General features: G+C 46.1%; 2 protein-coding genes across 2 annotated transcripts; both read right to left on the minus strand.

Annotated features, from left to right (window-relative positions):
- Positions 1-9,968: 9,968 nt before the first annotated feature.
- LOC119221754 (homeobox protein HMX1-like) lies at positions 9,969-11,150 on the minus strand. Its single transcript, XM_037477813.2, has 2 exons — positions 10,742-11,150; positions 9,969-10,521 (listed from the first exon to the last, which is right to left on the minus strand). The coding sequence occupies exons 1-2, from the start codon at positions 11,148-11,150 to the stop codon at positions 9,989-9,991; spliced, it is 942 nt and encodes a 313-aa protein (XP_037333710.2). The 3' UTR covers positions 9,969-9,988.
- Positions 11,151-12,105: 955 nt separating this feature from the next.
- Positions 12,106-14,527, minus strand: LOC119223109 (homeobox protein HMX1-like). The gene is made up of 3 exons (XM_037480195.2): positions 14,010-14,527; positions 13,243-13,410; positions 12,106-12,865 (listed from the first exon to the last, which is right to left on the minus strand). The coding sequence occupies exons 1-3, from the start codon at positions 14,428-14,430 to the stop codon at positions 12,438-12,440; spliced, it is 1,017 nt and encodes a 338-aa protein (XP_037336092.2). The 5' UTR covers positions 14,431-14,527; the 3' UTR covers positions 12,106-12,437.
- Positions 14,528-14,891: the final 364 nt, after the last annotated feature.

The raw sequence follows: 14,891 nt of genomic DNA on the forward strand, positions 1-14,891 counted from the left end.
ATTGTGCGCTGCAGAGTGTAATCGTGCAACGCGCAGACACTCTCTGGCAGCAGCGAGGCAAAACCTGCAGCCCAGAACTGCTCCACTTAAGGGCGGCTGACGTGAGAGGAGCAGACAGGCGAGAGTGGAAGGCCCTGCAGTCATGCAAAATGCAAAAGAAATATGACTTTATTACAGCTCCCTAATGGTGACATAGCAATCTGTTCAGCCACTTCCCCTTAAATCTCAAAGCAGTTTGGGAGAGTGCTTCAGTCTTTCGAAACATCTCTCGTTTCCAGTGGGTTTAAACACAATTGAGTTTAAAAGATGGATTTGACCAGCGTTCACCTGAAGGCTTTTATTTCAGGGTTTTGTCCACAGGGAAGAAGATAAAAAACCCTCTAATTAATATGTGTAACTCTGAAACTGCATTACTATGGAGATGGAGCCATGAGGTGATTTAGCCTAGCTTAGCATGTAATTGGAAGTGGAGGGGAACGTCTCTCGCCTCACTATTTCTGACGTGACGTCCGCTTCCACCAGTTTGAGTAAGAATGGTGGCATCCTCGTATAGCTCGCTAGCTACTTTAGCTTAGCTTGCAGCATGCTAAGCTTGGCTAGCTTCTCATTAAAGTCGCGGACAGAACACAAATGAGCCTTTTCTCCCAGATGTAAAACCACTCCTTTTGTTGCTGAAATGCATTTGTTTATGAGACCTGCTGGTCTGTTTCTTCAGAGATGCATGTTACACTCCAAGAGGAGCAGATGCTCTGAACCTAAAGTTCTATCTGTGGATGTTGGCTTAAAAAGACAAAGGAGGTTTTTAGTTTAGCATTTTTTTTGCTAGCAGTTTGATTTTCCCCTGAAAAAGTCCAAATATGAAAAAGATAAAGATCACAAATATTGTTCATAGCCCTCTTGCAAAGGTTCACCATTTGGTGCCTTCACATAAATATTTAACGGGGAATATTTTGCTGCCATCTATTTGTAGATTTAAGAGATGAATAAAATAAAAAAAAATACTCTGTTTTATCTATTGTAGGGTCGTGGAATTAAAGTGGTGAATAATACATGGCTGAAAGCATCCGTCTCTCTGAGTTGCCACTTCTGGACGGAGAGGGATCTGAAGGCCAGTATGCACAGACGTGCATGAAGCCATTCTCCATTTCAGAAGATATCCCCTTTGAGACGGTAACACTTTGAATGACCCACTGTTGCAGCACAAAACATTTTCTACAGAAAAAACTACTTCGAAAGCCTTTGGGCACAACTCCAACCGACTTTAATAAGAACACGATAGTTCACTGTGGTTCATATTAAAGTTTTGGCAAAAAACAGGTAAAAATAATTTACCTGTAGACATTTTCTATCTTCTGCAACGATGCTGTGATCTCCTTTAACATTGGCAGTGTGGCGGAGGCGTATTGTGTACACACACGCACACACTGCTTGCGCGTGCCGTTTAAGCGACATTCACCCAGCGCTATCCGTCCTCCAGCTGAATTGACGCTGGACGTTTGTTGACAGTCTGAAGTGCCTGTGAACCGTGGCTTTTTCCTCCCGTTATTCATCCTCAGCCGATGAGACAGGCGCGTTGATAGCGGCCTGGATGGCGGATGACAGGTCGTGTGAGAGACTCGCGGGCGTCAAGACGGCCCGATGAGAGCTCGACCTCGGGGCCGCTGTCCGGCTGGATCCGTCCGTCAGCCCGAGACGCACCGCAGTTCTTGTTTCTCTCTTAACGTTTTACAGCTTTTTAGCCATTAATCCTCTTTATTGAAATTAGTTTGAACATTGACGAGTGCAACCCTTCCCAAAGTGGGTGCTGCACCAGGATATAATCATATTGTTTTTTTGCAAAATTTCAATAGATAATGAGCGAATGCCTTTGTTTTAAACAGTGTGCAAGATGAAGAGCTGCATAACATCCACAGCATGGATAAAGCATAGCGAGGAACGATAACTTGTGTGTCAGGACCAATTCTCATGTCACAGACAGCCAAGTCTGTCTAATCTCATATATTAGTTCATTTATTATTACATTTAATGTCATTTAGCAGACGCTTTGATCCAAAGCGACTTTCAATAAGTGCATTTCAACCAGAAGGATACAAACTCGGAAGAATAAAAGGGAAATTTCATCAAACGAGCCGATTTTCAACTGGCTATAGATGGAAGAGGCATTATGAGTACAATTTAAGTGCTATAATTTGTTAGTGTTTTTAGGCGAGGTGTAGTCTGAAGAGGTGTGTCTTTAGTTTGCGGCAGTAGATCTAAAGGCCCCCTGCCGTCCTGATGCCACCGGAGGGCTCGTTCCACCGTTTTGGGAGCCAGGACAGCAAAGAGTCGCCATCTCGTCGAGTGTCGTTCATCGAGTGCAAGGATTCCTCAGCGCCGTTGGGTCAACGGTCCAAAACGTGGCGATGAGGCGGCCCGTTTCAGAGCCGCAGGTGCAGGACGCCGACTCGGGCTATTAGCCCACAACCCAATGATGCCTAATCAGGGAGTCCTTGTCCTTTTCACGGCATCAGCCGCTCAGTGGGACCCAGTGCTCGGTGATATGTGCGTGTTTACCGATGAGGAGTTTCCCGTGACCGGGCTGTCGCGCTTGTGACTCGGGGCTGTCGCACTCGATGAGCTGAGAGATGCGCAGCTGCTCGGGCCCTCCGGGGAGTGGGGCCGAGGCGGGAGCACATGGCGCCAATTTTAGAGGGAAGCCAAAGCGGTAACAGATCGTGCCGTTTCCGTGGTGAGAGATGTCGGTCGGGTTACCGCTCTGTCGCCAATTGCCCGGAAGAGGAGGGTTAAAATCAGCAGGAAAGTCCCCAGCTGTCAATTGACTGTCAGCTTCTGACGACAATCTCCCCACAGTCCATTGAGGCAGCGTTTTGTACACAAAGGTCGAGTTACTTTCCTGCAAGCTGAAGGAGATGCTTTTCTTCTTCGGCCATTTAGATAACTCACACATCTGAAAAAGTTGTGCAACATGCTCCGGGGCCACGTCTCTTGTGTGTGTGTGTGTGTGTTTCCTTATTTAGAAGGCTGTTTGCAGCTGTTAACCTCATGACTTTAAGCATACTTAACAACATTAAACACACCGTGAGACAAAGGCCTGCAGGTTTATGTGATGATCTTGTATGAAACATTCATCATTTTGTTTTCATATCTGCACACCGTCCTGGTCATCGGTGGAAAAAGGGTTTCGAAGGACTAATAACCTGCTATTGATCAGAGCGAGTGTCCCTCGGGACTGTTAAGACACCGATACGTCTGCATTCACACGCATTAGAGGTGCACATGCACAAGCGTGCATGCATTTACTCTAGTGCAGGCACACGCAGGAGCTCCTTCCCAATTCAGTCGATATGCCTCCATTAAGACGGGGTAGGCTGTCAAAGCAACCTGTGACCTCCTCTCGCCCCCTCGGAGCCCACCGGCCTGTGATCTCCGTATCCACATGAATTTCAGCCCCTTTGCGCCCATCAGCCCGGCAAATCCCAGTGTCCATTAGTCTCAAGTATCTGTTTCCTCCAACTTGTACTATTGATTTCAGTGTGGCTTTGGTAACGTGCACGGATCCCAAAGAGGAGAGCGGCTTGATAGGAGAGCGGCGAGTTCTGGCGTCTCTGGCGTCAAAGTTCTACTTCGTGAAATAATTTTCATAACTTCTGTCACTCCGAAAGGCTGCGCCGTGTCTCGTTGCTGCTCGTGGACGGGAGACACCCGACCCCGGGTCGGATCACTGACTAGACGGTGCCCTCGAAGGTCAGGGCTTTTCATCCCGGAGGCCACGTCGAAATGACCCGTTGTTGCCGCACTCGGAGGGATGTTGCGGCAAATGTACACGCAACGATATGTTTTGATTTCCCCGGAGACTTTGTGTTCTGACACCGCATCTGTTACTGAGAGGTTTCACACTGGCGCAGTCTTTTTTTATACATGTGAGACTTCTTCCTTCCTCAAGACTGAGGCGTCTCATGTGAGAACAACTAGGGAAATTAATTTGATGCAGCAGCGCAAAATACAGTCCTTTGAAAATGATTCTTATTGTTTTATTAAATAAATCGTTTATGGTAAACAGGGATGGACACACTTTGCCTTTTACAAAGTCATACTGTCATAGTGTCAAATTCCTTAGTTTTCTTTTCAGAAGAATACTCTGAAGAGCTCTGCTGATGATGTGACACTTTCAAAAGCTAGAAAACGGCTCCTAAATTTACTTTATGTGTGAGATAAACTTGTTTAAAAAAGAAAAAAAGGTTGACCATCATCGTTTCTGTCCAAAATCTATGTATATGGTATGAAATGGCAACAAAACTCCCACATGACCTCAATGTCCTCATTGTTGGCGTTATTCCTTTTTAAAAGAAATACAAATAGAGGCTGGTTGAATTAGTATTTAAACATAAATGTGAAATAAGAGACAAAAACACCAATTCAGCATCCTCCAGGTGCCCTGGTCCTCCCACCGCTTCCTTCCCCAGCGAGCATCTCGAACTGTGAAGAGCATCCGCTCACGTTTGGCCGCTCTTCACTGCTGTGGCTGTGTTTTGCCACCAGGGGGCCTTGGACCCTTTGACGCAGGAGACCAGTTCCCGACAGAGGAAGGTGAACGACCTTTGGCTTTGTTGTCTGTAGCCGCCGCTCGTGCAGGACCTTTTCATCAGATACGGTCACTGTAATCCCTCGGCCCCCATCCAATTTACAGAGGCACTCTGTCACTGCAGACCGCTGAAGTCGATGAAATTAATGGATCAATAAGCCCTCTGAAAGTCTGGCGGGAGGGTCAAGATCCCCCCCCCCTGGTCGCTATCAGGTTACGAATGGTAATGAATGGGGTGTTGTTTATGTTGTAAAGTGCCGCGTCATCGAGTCCTTTGAACAAACCACCCTCTCAGCCCGAGTGTAGCACAACCCTGCGAAAAGAATTACCGTTTTTTGATGATCACAAGTGAAGGTTCTGGACGTCCCATGCGGGACTCCTAATTTTTATTTGGCGCATATCACATTTTTATCTTTAAGCCTTTGGCTCCTGTGTCTCTCCAACTTTCCACTGTTTACTACCCCTCCCAAAAGTAACAGTTGTATCAATTACGGCTGGCTTCTGATTCATGTTAAGGAAATTAAGCTCAAGCATCCCAGTAAGTGGCTGCTCCAGAACCAGCATACCTCCAGGCAGCTCCAACCGTAATTGGTAGTAATTATAAATCCCATCTTAGAATGCACAAAGATAGCTCACAGCAAAACAGGCCTGTTTTGTCAGCGTTGGGCGCCAGGAAGTGTGAACGAATGGCTACGAAGGCTCCTTTAACCACCGCCAGGGGGGGGGGGGGGCAAACGATTGATACCGGAACCCCGATCACAGCGGCCACTCCGTGTCAAGGAGATGAGACGAGACGTGACAACGCGTCGAGACGGAGACGAGATTGACGATCCTTTAGCTGGCACACGGGCCCAGTTTGGCCCAGTGCAAAATAATGCAAAGTGGTGCTGTGCGTCTGCAGAATGTGCGTCTACGTTGGTCTCCCCTTCACCCCCCTCCGCATTTCGGACGTGATCTTTCAGATAAAACGAAGCCCCGGCCGTCGGCTCTTCGTCTCCATACTTGCACGCTGGCGGCATGAGACGAGCTCCCACCACAGTCATCCAGTGGGACCGTCATCACTTGCAATCTGGGGATCAACGATCTCAAAACAGTGGCGCTCGGCGTTCGTGCGTTTAGCGGCGAATGGAAACCATGTGCTTTTTGGGGGGTTACTGATGGGCGAACCGGGGGAACGTGCTGACAGCTCTGGATGGCCCTGAGGTGCACGTTGGCCTGGAATAACTCTGCCAAGCTCGCAGCTCCGTTTCTTTGTAGAAAAACGGCCTTTGTTGCCACCGCTGGCAGGAAGTCAATCGCATGTATTAAGCTACCCCGCGATGCTCGCCAGTCATCGATAGCCTTAAATGAGTGCATATGGTGGCTTTTGGGCTTCTTTTTGATCAGCTTGAGATTTTAATGGATTTTTTCTTACGCCTCAGACCGACGAAGCTGGGGGTGGAGTGGTAGGGTGGTGGTGGTGGTGGTGGGGGGGGGTGTGGGGTGCAGCCCGGGCCCGGCCCGGGGCAGACTGCAGGCAGCCGGTGGGGTCACTTGAACCCTGTGGCTGCAGAGCGGAGTGCTGAGACACAAAGAGCCGGCGCTGCTGCTGCGCTCACAAGTGTTCTGACGGCGGGGAGAGTCGGGAAGTCTGGCGACTGTAAACCCCACCCGACCTAAACCCCCCCACCCCTCTCCCCCCCCCCCCCACACACACACACACGCCCCACCTCAGACACATGCCAAGCGGGTGCTTCTGCACACGAGCCTGTACTGCTACATTTTCCATTCATCCTCTGCAGGCTCGTTTTAAATATTGACCCCTTGGTGTGAAACGTGACCTTCAACCTAAATTAAATCCAGTCATATTTTTAGATGCTGGAGGCTAAATCGTTTGTCCAAATTAACTTGGGATAAACGATTGTTAACTTAAGTTAACTCAAGTGTCCTCCCACCACCAACAAAACACAGAAATAACTGAATAAAATGACAAGTCTGTACTATCAGTTCTTTCTTTATTATGAACAATTTGTGTTTAAACAGGCTAACATCATCATATTAAAATTGCACAATATGGGGTTTATTTTCTCTGTCTCAGTTATATATACTCTAAGGCTAGAAGAAAAAAAGTACTCATTGTCTCTTTAACCCTAAAACATACACCAGAATAACATTTTCATTGTTGTTTGAAGGTTTCTGAATTGTTTGTCTGTAAACTTCTAATGTAGGTCACACACACAGACACCTCATTTAAAAATCACCATCTTCAGGTCTGTGCTTGTTGGCTCCGTTTTTTAAAGCGTCGTTTAAGGTTTTTGATCGCAATTTTTTTTTTTAACTTTGAGCACTTTTAACAAATTCTAACTTCTAAGGCAAGATCGGGGAGCTTGCAACACAGCACCACACTCATTTTGTCCCAGATGTGATGGTGCAAACTGATTTTTGACAGCATCATGAATATACCATGTATATATATATGTATATTCATATATTCACAGCGGTCAGAGCATACATCCCTTTGAATTTGTAGTCCATCGTGAAAAAAAGTATTTGCAAAGACTTTTGTATCGTCAACAATAATTTAACAATTCAACTCACCAAACATTTAGTCAATTGACATAACTTTTTAAAATACACTTTAGGGGGTATTAAAACGATGCAAATTGCCAATGAGATTCCATATCTTGAATTATTTACTGTATGCTGGCTATAGTATAGATAGATAGATACATTTTCTCAATGGCTGCTTTATCTCGATTCCTGATTATTACCATTTTTCAAAGGGCTCCTGCTGCTGGGATACTATGATCCTCAAAGCCTTTAAGGCCGGGTCCTGCAGTAGTTTAGTTACTACCTTGCTATCTAATATTTCATCTATAACAGTGCTGTCAATAGTTATGACTGGTTTGAGCCCTGAAATTAGGCTCTCGGGAAACACTTCAGCGCAATAGGACGTCATCGTGTCCTTTCTTTCCTCTTTCTAGACGCGACACATTGGGGCAGCAACTCCTTTGCCCTCGTGAGAATGAGCGAGATTCCCGCCGAACCTCGACGTGCACTGATACCCCGGCGGAGAAAAACCAATGAGGTCTGCAGGCGGACCAAGTGGTTGAGTGAACAGGTTAACAGCGGCGGGGCCTTGAGCGGCTGTGACAGGGAGAGAGCAGGGAGAAGGGGGGAAGTGACCCGGAAACGGGCGATGTAAGTGCAGCTTGCTGGGCCTTTTAGGAAAGAAAATCTCTCTCCGGAAGCACTGATGCAAGTCCATTTTACTTTTTTTTTTTTTTTTTTTGTGGCGTCATGCAGAGATGCGACACTTTGACACAAATCACCAATGATTTTCTTTTAAAATAAAAAACGCAAGAGCTTCCTGTTGGTCAAAGATGGAAGGTGTCCGTTGAACAGTGAATGCAATCAATCAGTCTCACTCCAAGACTCTTGGTTGTGCTTTTTGGAAGTTTGCTTGAGCAGTGTTAGAATGTAAATCCTGCGGCACAAAGATAATGTTGTATTAATTGGTCAACAATCAGTGCTGAGATATACAATTATAGCCTTCTCCCATGAAGTGGCTTTTTTCAACCATATGTTACTTTGTTATTTACAATGATTACATTAAACATTTGACTATATTCTGTTTATCAATAAAGTCCTGCATTATTCTTGGATTTTCTTTTCCTTTGCTTGTTTTGCCAAAAAAAAAGCATCTCAGAAGCTCACCAGAAACTCCACACACTGCTAAGGGATGCTGATCTGAAAAGATTATATTACATATGGATGTCAAAACCATTTGCTCTGTTGTATTAAGTGCTGCCACAAAAATGTTCTCCTCACATCGCTGCTCCAATGCTTGCAATGCTTCAAACTGTATTTGGTAAATGTGATTATGCATATTCTTTAGGAATTACTAAGTCGTAGTAGTTTGCCGTACATATATTTGACAGATAATTAGAATAATTGCAGGAGAGAGAATGCTCTCTTCTCTTCTAAATCATTCTGAATGAGGCTATGGTTTTAACTGAAAGTATAATGATTATGTCTTTCAATAGATGGATGAGCTAAAAGTTTTTGTTAAGTTGAGTTCTGTAGAATTTATCTGATTGGCTGAGGTTAATCTTGGCACAAATACATTCACTAAAATACTATTTTGAGGCATTTTTCTCAAGTGTTTACATTGTATGAGATGTTGTAGCACTAAGGCAAATATTGTTTTAACCTAATTTGCATATTGAGTTACTTTGCATTTGTTTCTAATCAATTATAAGTCAAATAAAAATAAACTACTTATTTAAATTAGATGAAAGTACAAACAGGGATGCATAATGGTTGTAATCCAAAAGCATAAATCTATTCTGAAATGTATATAATGCTAATTTGTTGTAGCCCACCTGTACTTACAGTAAATTTGTCAATGCAAAATTTGCAATTAAAGTATTTTTTTATAATCTCTTTTGCTACTTCTATTAAAGTAAAACATATATCAGAATTGTTCCACTATCGTAAGATAGCGGCTGCCGCTGGTCATTATTGCACCAAATGAATATGTATTATTTCAAATACGTTGTTTGATAGAAAGGATATCATCATAATGTTGTTTTTGCACCTCGGTCTTAATGCACGTGCGAATACAACCGAGTCAGGTTTTAAGAAAGCACGGATTAACCCCAACTTTGCCACATCAGAGAAAACCCCTTAACTTCAACTTGTTGCCATGATTTAATGACTTAATTAAATGACTCAAACAGTCTTAGATTGTTTTACGCTGCACGATGCACATTTAAAAAAAAAAGAAAAAAGGAATGTAATGAAACACAAGGAATTCTTGTGTTTGGAGGTTGTTTTGTCTACTACTCAGCTTCAGGCAACATACTCAGCTGAAATTGCAAATATTACACATTTATTGCAAAATTCATAACTGCATTCACAGCCATATGAAATATCGCGTGAAAACCAACGGGCGTTTCGTTATTTAATAACAATTATGACAATAACAATAATAATAATAATAATAATAATAAGGCCATATGAATAGAAAACGGAGTGTTTCGCAACGTATTTTAAAGTTGAACACCGGAATACGACAGAGAGACGGTGAGTGACGTGGAGTAACAAAGTTGATAACGTGCATTCGTTCAGATCACATTACGCACGCACATTTGTCTAAGATTTCTATTCAGACGCCTTAAGCATCATCCTCATAACAATAATAATATCCTAATAAACAATAATGATTATAATTATAATAATGATACAAAAAGTGGCACATGCATGTCTTGGATTAGTTGATATGTTGAGTTTGGACTTGGAAATACTTTTATTATGTAAATACAATTCTTTTTAAAAAGTGATAGGCCTACAGCCAAAAAAGGGGAGAAACGCGTATGTCCGACTGTCCACACACTCTCATCTGATCCCGAGCAAAGGAAATCCTCAGTCTGCATCAAACAGGCCAAAATATTTGCCAGTGTTGGAGAAGTAGATGTAAGGCGCAGCGGTCGCAGTCGGGTACACGACGGGGAAGGGCATCGGTAACAAACATCCGCCCAGCAGGCTGCTGTCTTTGTAAAAAGTCGGTAATTGCACATTTTCCCCCGCCTCTGAGAGGTGCTCGGCGGTCAGCGGCCCCTCCATGTCCGTGGATAGCTGTCTCTTCAGCTTGTTGCGGCGGTTCTGAAACCAGATCTTGACCTGCGTCTCGGTGAGCTGCAGGGAGCCGGCGAGGCACGCTCTCTCCGAGCTGCTCAGGTACCTCTTCATGTCAAAAGTGGCCTCCAGCTGAAAGATCTGTCTCTTGGAGAAGATGGTGCGCGTCTTCTTCTTGACCGTGGCCTTAGAGTCCGCGCGGGCACGCTCGGACGCGTCCTCGGCTGTGCGCGCACCTTGCGCCCCTGGACAGGAGCCGTCGGTCAGCAGCGACGTGTTTTCCCCGGAGTCGGCGCGGCGGACTCTGGGCTTCTTTTGCGCTGTGAACGAAGCGACACGACTGCTTTAACGCCGGCGAACGCACATAGCCTAGTTGTTATTTTAGGTTGCACAATCACTGCAAAAGATCATTAGTAATGGTTGATAGAAAACGACTTTTGCTCCTCGCCATATCCGCCTCAATCTGTGTGTATTTATCGAATGCATTAGCCATAAAACAATATTTTCGTTTTCGTTTTTTTTTTTACAGTTCCCAGTTACCTGTCTCGTCTGCCCCGCTGCCATGCCTGCTCCGGACGTCCCACGCCTCGTCGTACCGCGCCTCCACGTCGCCCTTGCACCGAGCGTCCCCTTGCGCCTTCGACGACCCGTGCTTCAGGTTCAGGATGTTGTCAATGGTGAAGGTCAGAGAAGCGCTCCGCGTCGGGGCATCCTCTTCTTTGCTCATGTTCCCGGGCATTGCATCCGCTCCTCCGAGATTCCCGAAACGCCGACGTGTGCGCGTACGCTCCGAGCACCATTGCGCCGCGGCAGCGACTAGCCCGCGCGCAGAGGAGCGGGGCGCGACGCTCTCCGGCGACCCGGAAGACTGCGGCGAAGCGGCTTTTGATTGGAGCAGGTCGCGGGGGCCGATGAGGGCGGGATGCAAATGTGTACGTCTGGCTGCCATGTTGTAGCTTTAAACGCTTACCCCCCCCCCCACCTTCTTCTTCCTGTCATCGAGTCTGCTGCCCGCTGGCTTCGTGCACCAGACGGAGCAAATGGGAGACGTTTGCAGAGTTCCTTTGAGCTCCCTTAGGCCAAGAGTAAAGTGAGTAGCACCGTGGGTTTGCTGGATATAAAACTTTATTTATTTTTTTGTTCACACTGCACCTTGGCTCATGATACGTGGCCATTTACGTCGTCTCCCTTCCCCACGCGTAGTTCTCTTATGTTTAGTTTACTCCCTGACTTTAATGTTGAAACTTTATACTCTTGGATCCAACATTTGATACCCCTGTTTTAACAGATGTATTTGCTACAAAGGACAGAAAACACATGTTGCGTTGCTGGTAAAAAAAAAAAAAACACTAACTATTTGAGCATTTTATTCATTTGTGAACATATCAGTGTACAAAAGTATTTCTAAAATACTCTTGATAAAAAGAAAACTGTCAAAGAATAATCCTCATGCACCATGCATGCTCACAAAAGTGGCCATAACCTTTTTTTTATATAAATGATGAAGTCTGCTATTTTGTATCAGTCTGAGGACACTGTTTATCATATTACCAGTGTTAAAAACATTCAAAGCTGTGTATGTATGACTATCTTTGTAAACATGTGAGAACAATCTCCATTAGACATGGAATAAAGATATGAGGCAAACACAAAAACATAGAAAATGGAAATTTAGGGCCTGATTTAGTGTATACTTGTAACACTGGTAATTATAGTTATAGTTTGTTCCATTCATGTTGAGCATTCGTGCACTTGTTGTTATTTTCTCATTCATCATAATTTGTTGGTCTTATATACAAGTACTGATATGTGAGAGTCTTATTCACTCTGGTTTGACCTCCTCCTGGGTCATCAGTACAATGTCTGTGTAAAATAATCAAATGTGAAACAAGTGTTAAGTGGTGTGAAATATGCTCTGGATAGGACAGAGGATGTGATTGTAGACAGATTATTATTGCGGTTTTAAAAATGTCCATTTCTTTATTTTGCACTAAATCTTAAAATGACTTAAAATAAATTGCGAAACAACCACGGGGAAAGCGAGTCTTGTTTAAAGGGTTAAAGCAGCCATTCAAAGATCATGATGGTTCATTTCACCTCTGAAACCATAAAGAAAGGACGAATCGACTCTGATGCCGTATGAAACTGAACGAAAAAACTATATTTTTGCAGCATCTTTATTTGATTTACTTCAGTGTCCAAAGAGCAACGAGTATTGGTCCCTCCACCCTCAAAGTCACACCAGTCCAGTCATCTGTGGCGTTAGGAACGACATGGGGTAGGCGAAGTGGGAAGTCAATGGGTAGTTGATGGCGTTGGAGAAGCCTACCATGGTCGACCTCACGTGGGGCAGGCCGCTCGGCGGCCCGGGGGCCGCGACGCTCTCGCGATACAACACGGGAACTCGGACCACCCTCCGGGCGCCGAAGGGGACGCCGGCGCCGCCGGACTCCACGTCCGCGGCGATCTGCCTCTTCCACTTGTTCCTGCGGTTTTGGAACCAGATCTTCACCTGGGTCTCGGTGAGCTGGAGCGACGCGGCCAGCCCGGCTCGCTCCGAGCTGCTCAGGTAGCGCTTCAGGTCGAAAGTGGACTCCAGCTGGAACACCTGACTCCGGCTGAACACGGTGCGGGTCTTCTTCTTCCGCGCCACTTTCATGTCGGCTGTGGAGGGGTCAAAGTAACTGGGATTGGTCACAACTCCTGGAACAGTGCATTTTATATCACTAGCAGTCTTTATTGTGATAAAGACATTATGGGAAGACAATTGGTGGTGACCAAGTGGGGATGAAAGACCTCTTGTGAACATCTTCTGCAGACACAGGCCATCAGAAAAAAATGAGCAAACTGTACCAAACTGAAAAGACACCAACAACTCAAAGTTCCCTTTTGGATGTGGCAAACCGCTATGCCCGAGTAAAGCGTTTCAGGTGGACAGCGCATGCGTGGTGCCCTCGTGCTAAAAGCGCAGCGCTGGGCGGACTACTTCCCCCCCCGCGGCGCATGCATACAGACCGCGAACTGTGTCTGTGTGGCCTCACCTGTATCACAGCTGTAGGAGGAGTGCGCGTCGTCCTCCTCTCTGTCGTCCGTCAAACTATCGTCCCCCCTCTCCTCCGGCTCGTCCATGTCCGCCCGTCCCGCTGGAGTCGGGGAATCCCGGTCGCTCGTCGACACAGGGTCCGTTTGTTCATCTTTGCACGGTAGACCTATGAGATCGAAGGAGAAAAACATCGACGGATCACTTTTTTTGGCTTAATTGCGCGTACAAAGGCAAAACGCCATTGGACATCTCCGCCGCTTTGCACCTTGCTGTCTTCTGCCACATTATAAACAAACTATACAGCGCGAGAGCTCCGCTGCGTCCATTTTGAACATCGGAATGACAAAAACAGGGTGAAAATTGGAGAGTTTGGGTGTTTTACGCGGTGGGAGTCCCACGTGGAAACGTGGTCATCGCATGTCCTCTCGTTCCCCTATGGAGAACCAGGGGTTTGCATATAGTGTGTGTGTGTGTGTGTGTGTGTGTATGTGTGTTTTGCAAGGGGGATAAATACTGCGCACTATATACCCTCATTCTGGTCCAAAATATGATGTACGTCCCAACGTATTTACTGGTTCCGTGGGGTCAAGTAGTGAAGATCTTTTTTTTTTTTTTTTTTGCAAAACCCCAGTTTTTAATTCCCGCTCAACCCCGCAATAGCAGATAATCCGGAAGCAGCAGACGGAATGAGAGCAATACTCCTCACAACATCTGCATCGCCAGATTAGGAGACCAGTCCGATTGGTGACTGACAGGTGCACTCACTTCTCCAAGCGGCGCACGCCGAGTTTGGGGACGTCGCGCTCCGGTTCGGCGCCTCCCCGCCGTGCGCGCGTTGCGTCCGCTGTCCCGGAGAGATCGCCGCGCCGTGGCCGGTAACTTTCGGGCTCGGGCTCTCCACGCGCTCCTCCGGTGGAGCCCCGCTGTGCGCGATCCGCAGCAGATTCTCGATGTAAAAAGAGGACCCTCTCGACGGAGGACCGAGCTTCGATCTCGGCACCTCGTCGTCGGGCATGTTGACCTCGGCAGTGCGCTCCCAAGTAGCTTTCATCTTTAAAAAAAAAAGAAATATCCCGGATATGGATTTTTTTTTTTTTTTTACGAAATCCTCGCCAGGAATGTGCCTTGCTTCCAGCCGGGAGTGTGCCGCGCTCCGCGTGAAACCATCCCGCAGCCGTCCACGCATGCAGCTGAGAGCTCTGCTTAGATCCTGACCGATATTTCGTTTAGAAGCGACGCGGAATTACTCCAGAAAGAAAACACACACACAACATCACGAGACGGTCTCGTTCTTCTCAGACTCCTCGTGCACGCGGTGTGATGCGGTCTCGCCTTGAGGGATGGTAGAGATCCAGTATTTAGGTCAATTAGGGAGCACAGCAACGCAGGGATGCAGCGTTGTCCTCGGGGCTGGAGATGGAGAAAGCTCCATGAAGAATGGCACAGTACCGCCTATTGGTCAAAACACGCACACCGAGGATGTGCTACGCACTCTGTGCATCTCTTATTCTCAGTCTGTGCTTTCATTTCTAGCGACATCGGAAGTTAAAAGCTATACTTTGGCCATTTTTTGCACTTTTGCACAACTCACGTAGTGACCTAAAACTCAGTCAAAACAACAGAGTGAAATAAGATGAAAAAAAAAAT

The sequence above is a fragment of the Pungitius pungitius genome, chromosome 1 (assembly GCF_949316345.1).
Source record: "Pungitius pungitius chromosome 1, fPunPun2.1, whole genome shotgun sequence".
Lineage (NCBI taxonomy): Eukaryota > Metazoa > Chordata > Actinopteri > Perciformes > Gasterosteidae > Pungitius > Pungitius pungitius.